Here is a 19544-nt window from a genome sequence, read left to right as displayed (position 1 = left end):
CTCAGACCAGTGAGGCTGCTGATCAGCCGTTAGCGGGCTGTGTAATAAAACTAGTAACGACCTCAAGCAGCCATGGGTGGCATTAACAACAGCGCTGCAATCCGACCAATGAGCTTCCTCTGCCTGTGTTAAGCAGTGGTATTTTGGGTGTTTTGGCCAGTTGCTTCCTGGAATGCATTAACCCATTTTTTAAGCTTTACAGAGCAGTTTCACCTGAGCTAAAGGCAATGCTCCCAGCAATTTTTTTTTGGGTGCGTGGCCCCTTTAAGGGGCTGCCCGGTCCATTCAAATTATTGCGCGTGCACGTTTTTTTCCATTTAAAAGTCGGTAAGCAGCCTGCACTGGACCTCCAGGCCAACCTTCCTGCTGAGCTGTGCGGGGGAGCTCTTGGGGGGCTGTGGGGGGGCCGGGAGGGGGGCACCCCTGCTCCTCCTGGCCCACAACTGGTGCTGTAAAGGCGCTTACCTTTGCTGCGACGCTGTTCTCGTCTCCCTTCAGCTGCCGGGTTTTCCGCGGCCTGGAAAACCCGGCCGGCCGGCCAGGGTTAAACCTGGAAGACAGGTTAAATATGAGGCACGCAGCCTTATTATAATAGCCCAGAAATTCGGGTCCCCATGGGTGAGTACGCGCTGGGTACTCACGCGTAGGCCCAACGAAAGTGCCAGTTTCGTGCATGCACTGCGCATATGCTGGAAACCGGAACTTCCGTTCCCTTGAAAGAAGGGGTTCACAGGTCGAACTCGTGCGCCGGAGAGGCAGCGCGTACGCCTGGAACTTCCGGTTTTTTTGCAGGTTTCTCCGGGAGGGTAAGTCTCCAGGAGCTACGCTTTTAAAAAGCAGGCGCAAGGCCTGCTTTTAACAAGTTAAGTGGTGAATTAATTAAAATTAAAACATTTTTTCCACAGGTTTATTATTTTTAAATACTTTAAAGAAAGGTAAGTTTATTTTTAGCCCCGTTAGAAAATGTAATTAATTTTTTCAAAAATTTAAATTATTGTTTAAAATAGTTATTTCATGTAATTTATAGTTATTTTAAAAATGTGAATTAAAAAAAAAATTATTTGAAGTTTTAGTGATGTTTTGGGGCTTATAGTATTTACAGGTTTGACAGCTCTTCCTGTCAAATCTATGAATGAAGCATTCCCTGCTACCATTGGCTCCCCATGGCCCACGTGATCCCAGGGGACGCTTCGAACTAACTGCGCCCCTGGGATACACAAGCACTGCGCGCCGGCAGTTGGAGGAGGCCCAGGATCGGAATCCCACGCGGGCCCACAGCACAACGGCCGGCGCGCAAGCTAAGGCTTGCACCCGTGGGAAGCCCCCGACCCGAATTTCTGGGCCAATATTGAAGTGACCAACCCGCCTCCTGGGAGCGTGTTGGCTGCCCGCCCTCGCCCGCTTCAGTTAAACCTGGAAGTGGGCGGGTAGGAGGCGGGTTGGGATTGGGTTTGAGATTTTTTAAATTTTAACATCTCACCCAATCCCAACCCACCTGTTTTTTTGGGGGTTAAAATTACCCCCAAAGAGTCTGCAATGTGAACTTTCTTAACTAAGTTCTGTGCTGGCAGCATCTGACTTTACATGCCGCATAGTCTGCATGAGGCAAACGCAGAGATTTCATATATACTACAACAACAACAACTTGTATTTATAGAGCGCCTTTAACGTAGTAAAAGGTCCCAAGGCGCTGCACCGGAGTATTTTAAGACAAAAAAATTTGACACTGATCCACATAAGGATAAATTAGGGCAGGTGACCAAAAGCTTGGTCAAAGAGGTAGGTTTTAAGGAGCGTCTTAAAGGAGGAATGAGCGGTAGAGAGACGCAGAGGTTTAGGCAGGGAATACCAGAGCCTAGGGCCCAGGCAACAGAAGGCTCGGCCGTCAATGGTGGGGCGATTATATTCAGGGATGCTCAAGAAGGAATCTACAGAGGAAGATGGGCAACCTATCACCACTGGGAAGTATGGGACAGGTTTATGGGATATACGCACCAAGTGGGGTATATTTGGTAATCCACTGCTAGTTAAGGTTTATTTTATTCCTGCCATTCACGTTTTACAATTTAATTTTTGAAACGTGACAAAGTCAGCACTGAGGGAGCACCTTCACCACATGGACTGCAGCGGGTGAAGAAGGCGGCTCACCACCACCTTCTCAAGGGCAACTAGCGATGGGCAATAAATGCTGGCCTTGCCAGCTACGCCCACATCCCATGAACGAATAAAAAAAAATTACATTATTTAACAGTCTAGAAATGATCTTAAAACATTTGACCTGCAGAAGACAAGTCCTGGTAATATAGTGCAGTTATTCAGACTGCTATTGTGCTGTAGAGAACTGTAACAGTGATTCACTGACAATGACCTTAGCATTAAGCGTATTTTGGTAAAATGATTCCCTTGGTACATTACCGTTCCTTTTCATTATTACACAGGAAAGTCCCAAAGCAGGAAGCGTATGCATGTTCGAATAGCGTGATGAGGAAGTGCTCACTGAACTGGAATGAGCAGGGGAATTGGCAGCTCATCTGCCAGCAGCAGTCAAGGAAGATGAGGAAGACTGGGGCCTCCTGCTTCAGCTTGGCGTGAGAGTAGGCCGAACTCGCGCAGCGAAGTTGGAAAGGGTGACCAGCCTGAAGGAAAGGGAAATCAAAATGTCAGACTCAACGCTCCAGCACGAACAACACTCACCTCTCCAGAGTGAGAGTCACCCTCGGGACCATTTCATTAAAAAATTAGCATTAACATTGTTTCTCGGGGGTATTTGCTTCATTCTGTGAGCCTCAGCAGTAAGTGCTGGCAGCAACGTTCCCTATAATTATGTCTGGCGCAGCCCGGCCCATTCAAGATACCGCGCATGCGCTGTTTTAGCACTGAAAAGCCGGCTGCGCGGGGGGTCCCTTGAGCGCAGCATGGTCGGCAGCTTACAGGGAGCATTGGCTGGCAGGCTGTTCAACCACGAGAGGCATCACAGCTGAGCGAGATCTTGTCCCCATCCGACGTACAAACATACACACTTTCCAGCAGGAATCGCCAGATAGCAATCAGAAGTCAGGACCCTAGAATCAAAGGGGGAAAATTTCATCAGCGACCATTTTGGGTCGCTAACATCGCCTGGGTGGCCAACGAAAAATAGCGCCGGCAATCACTAACTTCAGATTTAGCACCCCAAGAGGGAGGTGGAGCGCTAATTAATTCAAGCTCCACTTCCTTCTTAGAGCGCTAACCCCGAATATTGGGGCGGTGCGTTCTGCAGCGCTACGCACTGGGCCACGTAGCGCTGCCGCATGGAAGGGCTCCTCCCCAAGCCCACAACTCTGTGGGGCCCTGCCTGGACCGCCGGGGAGCAGGGTGCCGTGTCAGCAGCCCGTCACTCAAGAGGAGCGCCGGGCTGCCAGATCGCAGCACGGACCCCGCGTTCAAAGATGCAATGGACAAGTAAGTCGTCCGATTTTCTTTCCCCGCCCACCACCTCCCCTTTACTTATTCTCCTGCCGCTCCGTTCCCGCCCCCTGAATCGGTCGCGGTCATCGCCTGTGCAGTGGAACGGGGTGCTACCGGTTACCGGCGCCGCTAATTCAGCGGACGTCGTTAGCGGTGCCGCGCCCGGACGAAAAGTTGTTTGCGCCCCGCTAATGAGAGGCGCAAATGCACCGAAGTTCTAGCCCATAGACTAGTACAGCACAGAACGAGGCCATTCGGCCCCTCGAGTCTACGCTAGCTCTTTCGAAGAGCAATTCAGTTAATCCCACCAGCTGACTTCCTCCCCTTCCTGCGCCACTTGTAAAACTCATGTCACTATGCTGGCTGAGAACAGCTTGGGCCTTCCTGGACTGGGTGGCTCAGTTCCACACTAGCCAGTGCCCTTATAACAACAACAACTTGTATTTATACAGCACCTTTAATATAGTAAAACGTCCCAAGGCGCGTCACGGGGAGCAATTATCAAACAAAATTTGACACCGAGCCACATACGGAGATATTAGGGCAGGTGACCCAAAAGCTTGGTCAAAGAGGTCGGTTTTAAGGAGCGTCTTAAAGGAGGAGAGAGAGGCAGCGAGGCGGAGAGGTTTAGGGAGGGAATTCCAGAGCTCAGGGCCAAGGCAACAGAAAGCACAGCCGCCAATGGTGGAGCGATTAAAATCAGGGATGCTCAAGAGGCCACAATTGGAGGAGCGCAGATATCTTGGAGGGTCGTGGGGTTGGAGGAGATTACAGAGATAGGGAGGGGCAGGGAGGCCATGGAGGGATTTGAAAACAAGGATGAGAATTTTAAAATCGAGGCATTGCTGAACCGGGAGCCAGTGTAGGTCAGCGAGCACAGGGGTGGTGGGTGAACGGGACTTGGTGCGAGTTAGGACACGGGCAACAGAGTTTTGGATGACCTCAAGTTTATGCCGGGGTGGAATGTGGGAGGCCAGCCAGGAGTGCGTTGGAATAGTTGAGTCTAGAGGTAACAAAGGCATGGATGAGGGTTTCAGCAGCGGATGAGCTGAGGCAAGGGGCGGAGACGGGCGGTGTTACGGAGGTGGAAATAGGCGGTCTTAGTTATGCTGCGGATATGTGGTCGGAAGCTCATCTCGGGGTCAAACGCAACACCAAGGTTGCGAAGAGTGTGGTTCAGCCTCAGATAATCGCCATGGGGCAGCCTGTTTTCGCTCTTGAAGACAGATGTTAACAATCAATTCCTTCAACCTTTCGAGATTCCTGAGATAGTTACAGACTAAATGAATAAATGGTTTGCGGAACTACACTCTGCAGCTGAGCTGGAGGTTGGGGCAGTATTGCCTGTTAGGGTGAATATCAGAGACGTGAGGATGAATATTCTGGAGTGTTATTTTATAACCTTTGAGGATTAGAGAGTATTTATGCAGAATTTATCCTCAGGAGATTAAATGGGGGGGCGGGGGGGGCGGGGGGGGGGTAGAGAATGGACTGTACATGGTTTGTGCAAAGAGTGGACTCCAACGGACCAAATGGCCTGTGCTCGTTCATGCTTTCTTTTGATTTGACCTACCTGCAACCATTCCCGTTCGATAAGTGCTTGAAAACCACTAATGGTCCTGCAGTCTGGATCCAAGATGATTTGTGCCAGCGATGTGAGTTGTAGTGTGGTGTCTCTGCCCTCAGAGCCATGGATCAGGACAGATGCTCCTTCCCTGTACAGAATGACAGGATAGCTCGCTCATGTATCCAAATATTCAGCTATGATTTTTTTTTCAGGTTTAATTGTAGTTATTGATATTTAACTTTAAGCTAACTTGACGCTTAGCGCTGATGCAATCAAATTCTTTACTAAAGCCCATTTTCTTTCCCCAGTCGCGAAACTAGACAACATGGAAGAAAGAGAGAGGGCTGGATTTTCATTGAGGAGGCGGGTAGGAGGCGGGACTACAGCTTTCGGGGTTGTAGTCCCGCCTCCATTGAGTTGTAGCCAACCCACGCGATTTTGACTTGATTGACCTTGTTGAGCCTGCCCAGCAGGCTCAGCAGGCCAATTAAGGGCCACCTGGCAACAGGTGACATCACAGATTGATATTTCATCTGTCAAGACCTTTTGACAGATGAAATATCAGCGTTTCACAGCTGTTTGAAGCTGTCAAACACCGACAATCTGTACTCCAGGTTAATTCCTTCCTCTCAGGATGATTTAGAGATCTCCCCGGAACAGAAAGCTGAATGCTGGAACTTTTGGCAGCTCGCGGCCATTCTGCTTTCTGTGCCGATGAGATGAGGGACTCCCGAGACATGAAGGAAGGAAGGCTGTAAAGGTAAGTACATGTAAGTAAAACTTCTTTAAACACTTTACACACACCAAACACACTTACCTCTGCACTCATGCGCCCATCACTCACCTGAACACCGGACATCTCGACCCCTCCAAGCCCTTCATCCCAACAGCCCGCCTTGCTAACTTGGCGTGGTTTGGAGCCGTCGGGAATCCCACATTTCACCAATGAAAATAGGGATTAGGCTAAAAACTGCCTGTTAACTACCTGTTAATTGGCACTAATCCCCTTCCCGCCTCAGGGAGTAGGGTCCCAGTGCGGGTCGGGTACCCGCCTCCTTTGAAACTGGGTTGGGGGCGGGATGGGGTCGTGCCCCCCGATTTCGGGATTTTAACCCCCCACACGCCTCCAATCCCGACTCCACGGCCCAATGAAAATCCTGCCCAGAATGTCCCCAAGCACTTTGGAGCCAATTAATTATATTTTGAAGTGTAGTCACTGTTGCGTTGCAGGCAATCTTGAGGTATTAAGATTCTGAGCACTTGTTTAAGATCCATATTTATGTGTCTGTGTAATCAGGCACTTTTGTTGACACCCAAGAGGTGATATGCTAATCTGGCAGAGGACCTTTATTTCGGAAACGTTTTCAAAGTTCCAATGGACAGTATGAGCAAGAAACAGGGACGGCGCAGTGAAGCTTCACTGCTGCAGGAATACTAATAGTCAGATGTTAAGCAAAATTATGATGTCCAAATATTGTAAACGCTCATCTAGAAAGTTATCGTAAGAGGTTCCTGGTCTGCTCGGAGTTAGCCGTTCTCAGCCACAGTAGCAGTTAGGTCACTATAAGGGTCTCAGTGTTCCCGAGCTAGGGAGAGGAATATTCAGCCAGATTCTTTTCCCTGATTTCTATCGGGTACCCCCTGCTGGGATGTGTGTGATTATGTGAACATCAGACAAGGGCAGGATTGGGCTTGGCTGTAATTACATAGGATTACATAGAATATACGGCTCAGAAACAGGCCATTTGGCCCAACCAGTCCATGCCGGTGTTTATGCTCCACTCGAGCCTCCTCCTGTCTTTCCTCATCTAACTCTATCAGCGTAACCCTCGATTCCCTTCTCCCTCATATACTTATCTAGCCTCCCCTTAAATGTATCTATACTATTCACCTCAACCACTCCCTGTGGTAGCGAGTTCCACATTCTCACCACTCTCTGGGTAAAGAAGTTTCTTCTGAATTCCCTATTGGATTTCCTGGTGACTATCTTATATTGATGGCCCTGAGCTTTGCTCTTCCCCACAAGTGGAAACACTCTTTCTGTGTCCACTCTATCAAAACCTTTCAGAATTTTAAAGCCCTCTATTAGGTCACCCCTCAGCCTTCTCCTTTCAAGAGAAAAGAGCCCCAGCCTGTTCATCCTTTCCTGATCGGTATAACCTCGCATTTCTGGCATCATCCTTGTAAATCTTTTTTGCACCCTCTCCAGTGCCTCTATATCCTTTTCATAATATGGCATACTCTTTTTATAATAATGGCCCACAGTTGAATAGCCTGCTGATACTCTAGGCTCAGATATGAAAAATGGCCACGTGGGCGAGATATAGAGGGTCGTTGGCGCTAATGCGTGTTCGAGCGAGAGTTAGCTCCAGGGAGAGAAGGTTGGGGAAAACAAATGTGTATCCTAACTATATGGAGTTCCTGATATTGCAAAAGACCCCTAAAGTTAGAGTACATTACCTGTCTACACACTGCGCGGCTAGACAAGCAGTTGTCAGGATGGTTTTAACGTGCGACAGCCATTTCGAAGCCTCCAGTTTACTGAGCCATCTGTCAATGCTGTTGGATTGGTCATTGCAAGCATCCACCAGCTTACTCAGGCTTTCCTGAAGGACTCGGCCTCTGCAATAAAAGAAAAATACATTGAAACAGATTAGAAAAAGATTTTTTGAGTTCTCTTAGTTTTGCTGACAGTAATTCTCGAAGAAGAATAGGGCTACCAGTGCTGTGCTGTCCTGTTTCCTTATCCTTACAGTTCTACAGAGTAGACTGCAAAGAGTGTGGCCTAAATAATTCGATGAAGCCGCACCCGTTATACAGGCATAAAATGGGCGCCAAATGACCTACTCCAGCTCCTATTTCTTACGTTCTGGTGTTAATACAGTGGGTGCCGTGTGCTCGCATTCTGAGCCAGAAGTGCATCACCTGCCATATTGGTATAGGCATCAAAAGGGGCCTCCAGTGTCTGATGCAACCAAAGCCTGAGGTGGACCATGGCCGGCCTGTTCTGGCGCAGGGATTGCTCCCTGTGCCCAGTTCCTGCCGGCGCAGGCCAATTTTTAGGCCTGTGCTTCTGACTGGAGGGCGACACTCCCCCATCACATGTCCAAGGCCCCACAAAGTCAGATACAATATGAGAAGAATGTGCTTACTAACATTTAAAGGAAAGTCCAACTTTTATGCTTAGCTCCAGCTAAACCTCTGCAAACATAAAAGGTTAGTGCACTGTACCTCGTCCTCTCAGCAAGAAGCTCAACACCATCCAGGACAAAGCAGCCCGCTTGATTGGCACCCCATCCACCACCTTAAACATTCACTCCCTGCACCACCGGCGTACCGTGGCTGCAGTGTGTACCATCTACAAGATACACTGCAGCAACTCGCCAAGGCTACTTCGGCAGCACCTCCCAAACCCGCGACCTCTTCCACCTAGAAGGACAAGGGCAGCAGGCGCATGGGAACACCACCACCTCCAAGTTCCCCTCCAAGTCACACACCATCCTGACTTAGAAGTATATCGCCGTTCCTCCATCGTCGCTGGGTCAAAATCCTGGAACTCACTCCCTAACAGCACTGTGGGAGTACCATCACCACACGGACTGCAGCGGTTCAAGAAGGGGGCTCACCACCACCTTCTCAAAGGGCAATTAGGGATGGGCAATAAATGCTGACCTTGCTAGTGACGCCCACATCCCATGAACGAATAAAAAAAAGATAAAACCTAATCCAAGTCAAACCCTTAAGTTCCTAAAGTAACCCTAAAACTCTAAAGTACCAAAGAGCATGACTTGGAAAATTTAGCTGTGAGCTTATTGGGACACACTGTAAAACAATAACTGCTTTTAGAAGTGAAATTCAGCACCCCTCTTACGGGCCTGTTCTCTTCTCCAGCCCAATTTTCCTCTCTGCACCATTCCCAGGTGACCCAATATGCCCAGGTGAAGGAACAGGAGAATTTAGCCCCATATTTCTTTAACATTATGCATTTTACATCCTGCCAAATTTTATGCTACATTGATTGAACCCGCCTGTTTCTGGCCCAGCAGTTAGGTTACAATTACCCCCAATGATGCTTAGAACATCATGATTCTGATCATTCTTTTTAAAAGAAAAACTCAGAGAGATATAGCAATAATTAACAGTTTGGGTAAACTATGGGTCAAGTACTCCAAATGGTAGAAAGCATCATAGCCAGGACAGTAAAGAATTTACATCTTTTGAGGTACATGTGAGAAGAGGACCAACACTCTCAGTCTATATAAATTAACTGGGTAACGTACATTGAGTACCTCGCCACCTCTCTCTCCTCCTTTAAGACGCTCCTTAAAACCTGCCTCTTTGACCAAGCTTTTGGTCACCTGCCCTAATTTCTCCTTATGTGGATCAGTGTCAAATTTGTTGTCTTAAAATACTCCTGTTAAGGGCCTTGGGACGTTTTACTACGTTAAAGGTGCTATATAAATACAAGTTGTTGTTGTTGAGTTGTAAAGTCATCTACTTTTATGCAACTTATATTGTAATGATGGTGCGATTTTGTGGGCAACTCGATCCTCCCCTCTCAGTCAGCGATCAGAGCAGAACTAGAATGTGACCCAACAAACATGAAGCTTCCAATTTCCAACCACAACTAATGAACATTCCGCGGGGTAAATTTTCATCGTCACTGCCTGGGCGGTAACCTGGTGGAGCGGATCACCTGTACATTATAGAAGAAGCTCGATTTTCATTCCATTGAAAGAGTGGCCTGAGGTAGTTAAAGGTTCTGCCATCGTTGGTGTGGCAAGAGATGGAGGAGACGCACAAAATGCCGAAGATGGAAGACCGAAGGCTGCTGGAAGGGATGTAAGACGCGAGGAGGCTACAGAGTAAGGCGCAGTGAAGTTCTGGAGGGATTGAAGATGAAGACAAGAATTTAATATTTATTGCAATGGGGGGGTGGGAGGGGCAGGGGGGCACATGGTGCCCATGTAGGTCAGTGAGGCCGGGGATGTTGGGTGAACAGGGCTTGGCGAGGAATGGGATTTGGTGGCTGAGTTTTGGAGAAGTTGGAGTCTGTGGAGGGCTGGGAATGCAAGGCCAACAAGGAGAATAGTAGAGAGTGAATGTTAAGATTAAATAGCATGGATAAAGGTTTCAGCAGTTTCAGAGGTAGAAGTGGAGACAGGCTGGGTTTAAGAGGTGGAAGTGGAGACAGGCTGGGTTTCAGAGCTGGAAGTGGAGACAGGCTGGGTTTCAGGGTGGAAGTGGAGACAGGCCGGGTTTAAGAGGTGGAAGTGGAGACAGGCTGGGTTTCAGGGGTGGAAGTGGAGACAGGCTGGGTTTAAGAGGTGGAAGTGGAGACAGGCTGGGTTTCAGGGGTGGAAGTGGAGACAGGCTGGGTTTAAGAGGTGGAAGTGGAGACAGGCTCGGTTTAAGAGGTGGAAGTGGAGACAGGCTGGGTTTAAGAGGTGGAAGTGGAGACAGGCTGGGTTTAAGAGGTGGAAGTGGAGACAGGCTGGGTTTAAGAGGTGGAAGTGGAGACAGGCTGGGTTTAAGAGGTGGAAGTGGAGACAGGCTCGGTTTAAGAGGTGGAAGTGGAGACAGGCTGGGTTTAAGAGGTGGAAGTGGAGACAGGCTGGGTTTCAGGGGTGGAAGTGGAGACAGGCTGGGTTTAAGAGGTGGAAGTGGAGACAGGCTCGGTTTAAGAGGTGGAAGTGGAGACAGGCTCGGTTTAAGAGGTGGAAGTGGAGACAGGCTGGGTTTCAGGGGTGGAAGTGGAGACAGGCTGAGTTTCAGAGCTGGAAGTGGAGACAGGCTGGGTTTAAGAGGTGGAAGTGGAGACAGGCTCGGTTTAAGAGCTGGAAGTGGAGACAGGCTGGGTTTCAGGGGTGGAAGTGGAGACAGGCTGGGTTTAAGAGGTGGAAGTGGAGACAGGCCGGGTTTAAGAGGTGGAAGTGGAGACAGGCTCGGTTTAAGAGCTGGAAGTGGAGACAGGCTCGGTTTAAGAGCTGGAAGTGGAGACAGGCTGGGTTTAAGAGCTGGAAGTGGAGACAGGCTCGGTTTAAAGAGGTAGAAGTGGAGACAGGCTGGGTTTAAGAGGTGGAAGTGGAGACAGGCTCGGTTTAAGAGCTGGAAGTGGAGACAGGCTGGGTTTAAGAGCTGGAAGTGGAGACAGGCTGGGTTTAAGAGCTGGAAGTGGAGACAGGCTCGGTTTAAGAGGTGGAAGTGGAGACAGGCTCGGTTTAAGAGGTGGAAGTGGAGACAGGCTCGGTTTAAGAGCTGGAAGTGGAGACAGGCTGGGTTTAAGAGCTGGAAGTGGAGACAGGCTCGGTTTAAAGAGGTAGAAGTGGAGACAGGCTGGGTTTAAAGAGGTAGAAGTGGAGACAGGCTGGGTTTAAAGAGGTAGAAGTGGAGACAGGCTCGGTTTAAGAGGTGGAAGTGGAGACAGGCTCGGTTTAAGAGCTGGAAGTGGAGACAGGCTGGGTTTAAAGAGGTAGAAGTGGAGACAGGCTGGGTTTAAAGAGGTAGAAGTGGAGACAGGCTCGGTTTAAAGAGGTAGAAGTGGAGACAGGCTGGGTTTAAAGAGGTAGAAGTGGAGACAGGCTGGGTTTAAAGAGGTAGAAGTGGAGACAGGCTCGGTTTAAGAGGTGGAAGTGGAGACAGGCTGGGTTTAAAGAGGTAGAAGTGGAGACAGGCTGGGTTTAAAGAGGTAGAAGTGGAGACAGGCTGGGTTTAAAGAGGTAGAAGTGGAGACAGGCTCGGTTTAAAGAGGTAGAAGTGGAGACAGGCTGGGTTTAAAGAGGTAGAAGTGGAGACAGGCTCGGTTTAAAGAGGTAGAAGTGGAGACAGGCTGGGTTTAAGAGCTGGAAGTGGAGACAGGCTCGGTTTAAAGAGGTAGAAGTGGAGACAGGCTGGGTTTAAAGAGGTAGAAGTGGAGACAGGCTGGGTTTAAAGAGGTAGAAGTGGAGACAGGCTCGGTTTAAGAGGTGGAAGTGGAGACAGGCTCGGTTTAAGAGCTGGAAGTGGAGACAGGCTCGGTTTAAAGAGGTAGAAGTGGAGACAGGCTGGGTTTAAAGAGGTAGAAGTGGAGACAGGCTGGGTTTCAGGGGTGGAAGTGGAGACAGGCTGGGTTTAAAGAGGTAGAAGTGGAGACAGGCTGGGTTTCAGGGGTGGAAGTGGAGACAGGCTGGGTTTCAGGGGTGGAAGTGGAGACAGGCTGGGTTTAAGAGGTGGAAGTGGAGACAGGCTGGGTTTAAGAGGTGGAAGTGGAGACAGGCTCGGTTTAAGAGGTGGAAGTGGAGACAGGCTGGGTTTAAGAGGTGGAAGTGGAGACAGGCTGGGTTTCAGGGGTGGAAGTGGAGACAGGCTGGGTTTAAAGAGGTAGAAGTGGAGACAGGCTGGGTTTCAGGGGTGGAAGTGGAGACAGGCTGGGTTTCAGGGGTGGAAGTGGAGACAGGCTGGGTTTAAGAGGTGGAAGTGGAGACAGGCTGGGTTTAAGAGGTGGAAGTGGAGACAGGCTGGGTTTCAGGGGTGGAAGTGGAGACAGGCTGGGTTTAAGAGGTGGAAGTGGAGACAGGCTCGGTTTAAGAGGTGGAAGTGGAGACAGGCTCGGTTTAAGAGGTGGAAGTGGAGACAGGCTGGGTTTCAGGGTGGAAGTGGAGACAGGCTCGGTTTAAGAGGTGGAAGTGGAGACAGGCTGGGTTTAAGAGGTGGAAGTGGAGACAGGCTGGGTTTCAGGGGTGGAAGTGGAGACAGGCTGGGTTTCAGGGGTGGAAGTGGAGACAGGCTGGGTTTAAGAGGTGGAAGTGGAGACAGGCTGGGTTTAAGAGGTGGAAGTGGAGACAGGCTGGGTTTAAGAGGTGGAAGTGGAGACAGGCTGGGTTTAAGAGGTGGAAGTGGAGACAGGCTGGGTTTAAGAGGTGGAAGTGGAGACAGGCTGGGTTTCAGGGGTGGAAGTGGAGACAGGCTGGGTTTAAGAGGTGGAAGTGGAGACAGGCTCGGTTTAAGAGGTGGAAGTGGAGACAGGCTGGGTTTAAGAGGTGGAAGTGGAGACAGGCTCGGTTTAAGAGGTGGAAGTGGAGACAGGCTGAGTTTCAGAGCTGGAAGTGGAGACAGGCTGGGTTTAAGAGGTGGAAGTGGAGACAGGCTGGGTTTAAGAGGTGGAAGTGGAGACAGGCTCGGTTTAAGAGGTGGAAGTGGAGACAGGCTGGGTTTAAGAGGTGGAAGTGGAGACAGGCTCGGTTTAAGAGGTGGAAGTGGAGACAGGCTCGGTTTAAGAGGTGGAAGTGGAGACAGGCTGGGTTTAAGAGGTGGAAGTGGAGACAGGCTCGGTTTAAGAGGTGGAAGTGGAGACAGGCTGGGTTTAAGAGGTGGAAGTGGAGACAGGCTCGGTTTAAGAGGTGGAAGTGGAGACAGGCTGGGTTTCAGAGCTGGAAGTGGAGACAGGCTGGGTTTCAGAGCTGGAAGTGGAGACAGGCTCGGTTTAAGAGGTGGAAGTGGAGACAGGCTCGGTTTAAGAGCTGGAAGTGGAGACAGGCTCGGTTTAAGAGCTGGAAGTGGAGACAGGCTGGGTTTCAGGGGTGGAAGTGGAGACAGGCTCGGTTTAAGAGCTGGAAGTGGAGACAGGCTGGGTTTAAGAGCTGGAAGTGGAGACAGGCTCGGTTTAAGAGCTGGAAGTGGAGACAGGCTGGGTTTCAGGGGTGGAAGTGGAGACAGGCTGGGTTTAAGAGGTGGAAGTGGAGACAGGCTGGGTTTAAGAGCTGGAAGTGGAGACAGGCTGGGTTTAAGAGCTGGAAGTGGAGACAGGCTCGGTTTAAGAGGTGGAAGTGGAGACAGGCTGGGTTTAAGAGCTGGAAGTGGAGACAGGCTGGGTTTAAGAGCTGGAAGTGGAGACAGGCTCGGTTTAAGAGCTGGAAGTGGAGACAGGCTGGGTTTCAGGGGTGGAAGTGGAGACAGGCTCGGTTTAAGAGCTGGAAGTGGAGACAGGCTCGGTTTAAGAGCTGGAAGTGGAGACAGGCTGGGTTTCAGGGGTGGAAGTGGAGACAGGCTGGGTTTAAGAGGTGGAAGTGGAGACAGGCTGGGTTTAAGAGCTGGAAGTGGAGACAGGCTGGGTTTAAGAGCTGGAAGTGGAGACAGGCTCGGTTTAAGAGGTGGAAGTGGAGACAGGCTGGGTTTAAGAGCTGGAAGTGGAGACAGGCTGGGTTTAAGAGCTGGAAGTGGAGACAGGCTCGGTTTAAGAGCTGGAAGTGGAGACAGGCTGGGTTTCAGGGGTGGAAGTGGAGACAGGCTCGGTTTAAGAGCTGGAAGTGGAGACAGGCTCGGTTTAAGAGCTGGAAGTGGAGACAGGCTGGGTTTAAGAGCTGGAAGTGGAGACAGGCTCGGTTTAAGAGCTGGAAGTGGAGACAGGCTGGGTTTAAAGAGGTAGAAGTGGAGACAGGCTGGGTTTAAGAGCTGGAAGTGGAGACAGGCTCGGTTTAAGAGCTGGAAGTGGAGACAGGCTGGGTTTCAGGGGTGGAAGTGGAGACAGGCTGGGTTTCAGGGGTGGAAGTGGAGACAGGCTGGGTTTAAAGAGGTAGAAGTGGAGACAGGCTGGGTTTAAAGAGGTAGAAGTGGAGACAGGCTGGGTTTCAGGGGTGGAAGTGGAGACAGGCTCGGTTTTAGGGGTAGAAGTAAGCAGTTTTGCTGATGTGGGGTTTGAAGATCAACTTTAGGTCAAGCAGATGCCAAAGTCTTGCACAGTCTGGTTCAACCTGAGCGAGTGGTTGGGGAGGAGGATCGAGTCAGTGAGATAGCAGAGGCCAAAATCAATGGCTTTGGCCATCCAGGTGTTCAGCTGGAGGAGGTTTTGAAGCATCCATGTCGCTGAGGCAATTTAATAGCATGGGAGGTGATTTTGGGGCCAAGTGATAGAGCTGGGTGTCGTTAGCATAGATATAAAAGCTGATGATGTCACCTCCAAATGATGTCACCAAGAAGCAGCATTTAGATGAGGACGAGGAATCATAGAATCATAGAAATTCACGGCACGAGAGGCCATTCAGCCGTCTGTGCCGGCCGACAAAGAGCTATCCAGCCTAATCCCACTTTCCAGCTCTTGGTCCGTAGCCCTGTAGGTTACAGCACTTCAAGTGCATATTCAAGTACTTTTTAAATGCGATGAGAGTTTCTGCCTCGACCACCCTTTCAGGCAGTGAGTTCCAGACCCCCACCACCCTCTGGGTGAAAAAAGTTCTCCTCAACTCCCCTCTAATCCTTCTACCAATTACGTTAAATCTATGTCCCCTGTTTATTGCAAAGGGAAATAGGTCCTTCGTATCCACTCTAAAATTTATATACCTCAATCCCCTCAACCTCCTCTGTTCCAAAGAAAACAGCCCCAGCCTATCCAAACTTTCCTCATAGCTAAAATCTTGCTAATGGACATGAGCTCACACAAAATGCCATTACAATTTAGAATTGTCATCCCCCACCCACTCCCCCAGAAACATTGTTCTCTTACCCTACAATCAAGGACTGGCTGCTCTGTCAGCCAATTGACTTCCTTACCTGTCTATGGGTCTATGCAGTCTTTTCCAGTTCTGGTAGTTAGCTTTCGATTCAAAGCCCCCACCCTTCACCTTCGCCTGATGTGCAGCTTGTATCGACCTGGTATCAATGATATAACCCTCCTTATCAGCCTGAAGAACAGCGGCCAGGAAACATTCATCCTCTTTACATCTCTTTCCATTGGCCCCAGTCAGTGGCTGGCTGCTCCGCATTATTACCTACAGGTGACAATATCTTCAGATCAGTCTATAGATGTAAAAACAGTATCATCCAAATCTGAGTCCAATTCACCGCACATTAACTGTACTGATAAATGAAACGCATATCGCCTCGCCCCCACACAACCAGGTATTTGTACTACTGGTATATTAGAAGATCTTCCTTACTCATGGAATCAACTAAGTGTCTGACCCTTTCACCGTGGCTCTGCTGGTAGCACCCTCACCTCTGAGTGACAAAGGTTGTGAGGTTCAAGTTCCCACTTGAGTACCAAAGTCTCAGCTGACACTCCAGGGCAGTACTTTTGGATGAGACATTAAACCGAGGCCCCGGCTGCCCTCTCAGGTGGACGCAAAAGATATTTCGAAGAAGAGCAGGGGAATTATCGCCGCTGTCCTGGCCAATATTTATCCCTCAATCAACATTATTTAAACAGATTGTCTGGTCATTATCGTATTGCTGTGTGCAAATTGGCTGCTGGGTTTCCTACACTACAACAGTGACTACACTTCAAAAAGTACTTGATTGACTGTAAAGCGCTTTGGGACATCCTGAGGTCATGAAAGGCACTATCTAAATGCAAGTCTTTCTTTTTCTTTGAACCGTATTATGCATTTGTTCACTATTGCACAGGTCCATAGGGTTTCGCTCTTTTTACGCATTTCAGATCCTTTGTTTCCCAATGTGGATGGGCCGACCTGGTGTCAAAGCTGTTCCAGATCCAGCTACCATGAGGTGTGTTGGAGAATTCTGGGTGACTGTTGTGGTCTCCAATTTCCCCGCTGCCTGGTGGCAGCTACCGATGGCTGAGCCAAGAGCAGGCACTCATGCATTTGGCAGATTGCCGGCGGAGCCCATATTGTACCAATCCGCGGCACTTTGGGGGGAATTTTAACCTCCCAGGATGGGCGGGAGAGCGGCGGGGTCTACTTCGGGTGAATGTGTCTGCTTCCGGTGTAACCGGGGTGGGTTGGGGGTCGGGCGAGTAACCGGCTCTCGAGAGGCTGGTCAGTAATATAAATATGCTAATGAAGCTGCGTGCCGCGGATTTTAACAATCTTTTACATTTAATGGCCGTGGGCCGGGTTTCCCAGGGCTTGGGAAACCCGGCACTGAAGGGCGGCGACAATGGCCCCAACCAGCAGGTACGTGCCTTTCCAGCACTGCTTGTGGGCCAGGAGGAGCAGGAGAGCTTCCCACCCCGGCCCCTCCCAAGCTAACCTGCCATGATCAGCCCCCCTTCCTACCATCGGCTGACACCCACCCACCCCCCCCTCACGAACTGAAGCCCGCCACCCCCCTATCTCCAGGATGTTAATTCGGCAGGACCTTCGCATTACCAGGCCGCTCCCTCCCCGTAAATATCGGGGCCTTTGTATTAAAACAGCGCAAATGTCTTGCTTTGTCAGTTGTCTGGAGCATAGGGGTAATCTTACTAAATCCTGCTCCCAGCTGGGGAACCGCGCCCACCAGCAGCAGATATTCAACCTCACGCCCACCACCATATCCCATCCATTTATTTTAATGGGCGCTAAAGCACCGGGAGTGCGCACTGAACTTCTCGATATGTACTCTCAGTGGCTGAGGCTTGGTGGGTAGGGCTGCAATCTGGTACAGCTGAAGTGTTCGAACGAGTGCATCAACCATGAGGGCAGAGTGTGAGTGGTTTGTTGATGTCATTTGAATCTGAGACTTAATTAAACTAACTCTTTCTCCTTATTTGTTGTTGGTTTGACGTACACCATTAGGGTTTTTAGTTAAAGATTAGGGCCTAAAAATTCGGTGGCGCCCCGTTTGGAGCGCCAAGCTCGCCTGGGCGGCGGAAGTCCCGCCCCGGAAGGAGCCGGGAGCGCCAGCGGGATATTCAGTTTGAGCGCCCCAAACGGAAGCGGGGCGCTGCTCGTGGCGCCCCGCGTCCGTCTTGGGGCGCTGAAACTGAGTATCGCAGCGCAACGTGCCGCAGCGCCACACGCTGCGGCACGGCGCGCTGCGGTACTGCAGGCCTTCCTCCCCTTCTTAAAGGGGAGGGGCCTGCACCAGCGCGATCTCCGATCGCGAGTGCCGGCAAAAGAGCCCGGCACCGAGGAGAGGTGCCGGGCACTCGGGACACAGCCGGCACTGCCCGGGGGGTGGGATCAGGAGGCCAGGGAGGGCGGCGCGAGGAGGTGCTGGCAGGCGGCCACCGAAAAAAATGGCCGCCCCGCACCTCCCCTTTAATTTGCACCACTACCGCCACAGGTAGGCCCCCTGAACCGGTCGCAATTTGCGACCAGCGCTACAGGGGGGGGCGTGACCCAATATCGCGTTCGGGGCGGTAGTGGGGCGCTGCGCACACCGATGACGTCATCGGTGGCGGCGCAGCGCTACAGGCTAACGTCGCCATTAGTGCCCCGCTAAATTTTGCGGGAGGCGTGGCCAGTGGCACTAAAGCCACTGAGTGCCCTCTTTAGGCGCTAACTGGTGGCGCAACCCATCGAATTTCTAGGCCTAGTTTCCTTCCACTGTGTGGCTGGGTACGCTGAGTACAGCAGTAAAGTTTTTTTTATTTGTTTATGGGATGTGGGCATCGCTGGCAAGGCCAGCATTTATTGCCCATCCCTAATTACCCTTGAGAAGGTGGTGGTGAGCCACCTTCTTGAACCGCTGCAGTCCGTGTGGTGAAGGTGCTCCCACAGTGCTGTTAGGGAGGGAGCTCCAGGATTTTGACTCAGCGACGATGAAGGAACGGCCGATATACTTCCAAGTCAGGATGGTGTGTGACTTGGAGGGGAGTTTGCAAAGTTAAAGCAGACCACAGGTGACGCAGTTTAAAGGAGACTAAAGCTGACGGAAGTGCAGTCCAACTGCACTGATCACAAGGCGACAGGTCTTGTACTGCTACAACATAAATGACAACAGAATAAAGATTCGTACCATTCCATTCTTTTTGTGGTAGTAACTGAGCACTGGAAAGCGACCACCTTGGCGAAACCTGGCCACCGTCTTTAGTGCTGCATCATCAATAGACTTGTGAACGATCACGGCATCAGGATAGGTTGCGCACATAGTGAAGTCTTTGTTTGCGTAACTAAGCCTCCAGTTATCAGTCTAGGTGAGAAAAACACTGTTAACAGTCAACTTTTTAATGAATTACTGAACAGCAAGGGCATTTGTGGCTTCGAAAATGAAAAGAAAGACTTGCATTTATATAGTGCCTTACACGACCACTGTACGTCCAAAGCGCTTTATAGCCAATGAAGTACTCTTGAACTGTAATCACTGTTGTAATGTGGGAAACACGGCAACCAATTTGCGCACAGCAAATTCCCACAAACAGCAATAAGCAGATAATCTGTTTCTGTGATGTTGATTGAGGGATCAATATTGGCCATGACACTGGGGATAACTCCCCTGCTCTTCTTCAAAATAATGCCACAAGATCTTTAGAGAGCAGACAGGGCCTCAGTTTAACATCTCTTCTGAAAGACAGCACCTCTGACAGTGCAGCACTCCCTCAGCACTGCACTGGAGTGTCAGATCCTAGATTTATGTGCTCAAGTCCCTGGAGTGGGACTTGAACCAACAACCTTCTAGACTCCAGAGGCAAGTGGGCTACCCACTGAGCCACAAGTGAATGGATACCCTGGCGGTGGAACACAATGGGGTACTAGCATGCTGCCAGATGAAGTGATAGGTTGCAAGTTCTTGCTGACATGGAGAGATCCCCCCCTTAGGCAGGCTATCTTGGGAGAGGCTTCCCCAGTGCAGTAATGAACAGTAGTAAAATGAACTCCTGTGCACCTCCTAG

The 19544-nt window shown here is 50.3% G+C and overlaps 1 protein-coding gene across 2 annotated transcripts in view; it reads right to left on the bottom strand.

Annotated features, from left to right (window-relative positions):
* The window catches only part of LOC147103397 (myotubularin-related protein 9-like), a 62037-nt gene that overhangs the window by 11098 nt on the left and 31395 nt on the right, over positions 1-19544 (bottom strand). For both annotated transcript variants that reach the window (XM_085962953.1, XM_085962955.1), the window contains 5 exons: positions 18671-18844; positions 15539-15756; positions 7475-7636; positions 5021-5162; positions 2416-2636 (listed from right to left, as the gene is read on the bottom strand). In XM_085962953.1, the coding sequence (XP_085819079.1) occupies positions 2416-2636; positions 5021-5162; positions 7475-7636; positions 15539-15756; positions 18671-18844 (917 nt within the window). The remainder of the gene's footprint in view (positions 1-2415; positions 2637-5020; positions 5163-7474; positions 7637-15538; positions 15757-18670; positions 18845-19544) is intronic.

The sequence above is a fragment of the Somniosus microcephalus genome, chromosome 20, assembly GCF_052327205.1.
Source record: "Somniosus microcephalus isolate GS21.2 chromosome 20, FLI_Smic_1.0, whole genome shotgun sequence".
In the NCBI taxonomy this organism is placed as follows: Eukaryota; Metazoa; Chordata; class Chondrichthyes; order Squaliformes; family Somniosidae; genus Somniosus; species Somniosus microcephalus.
Note: the sequence above shows the minus strand (reverse complement) of the source record. Positions and strands in the feature narration are given on the sequence as shown.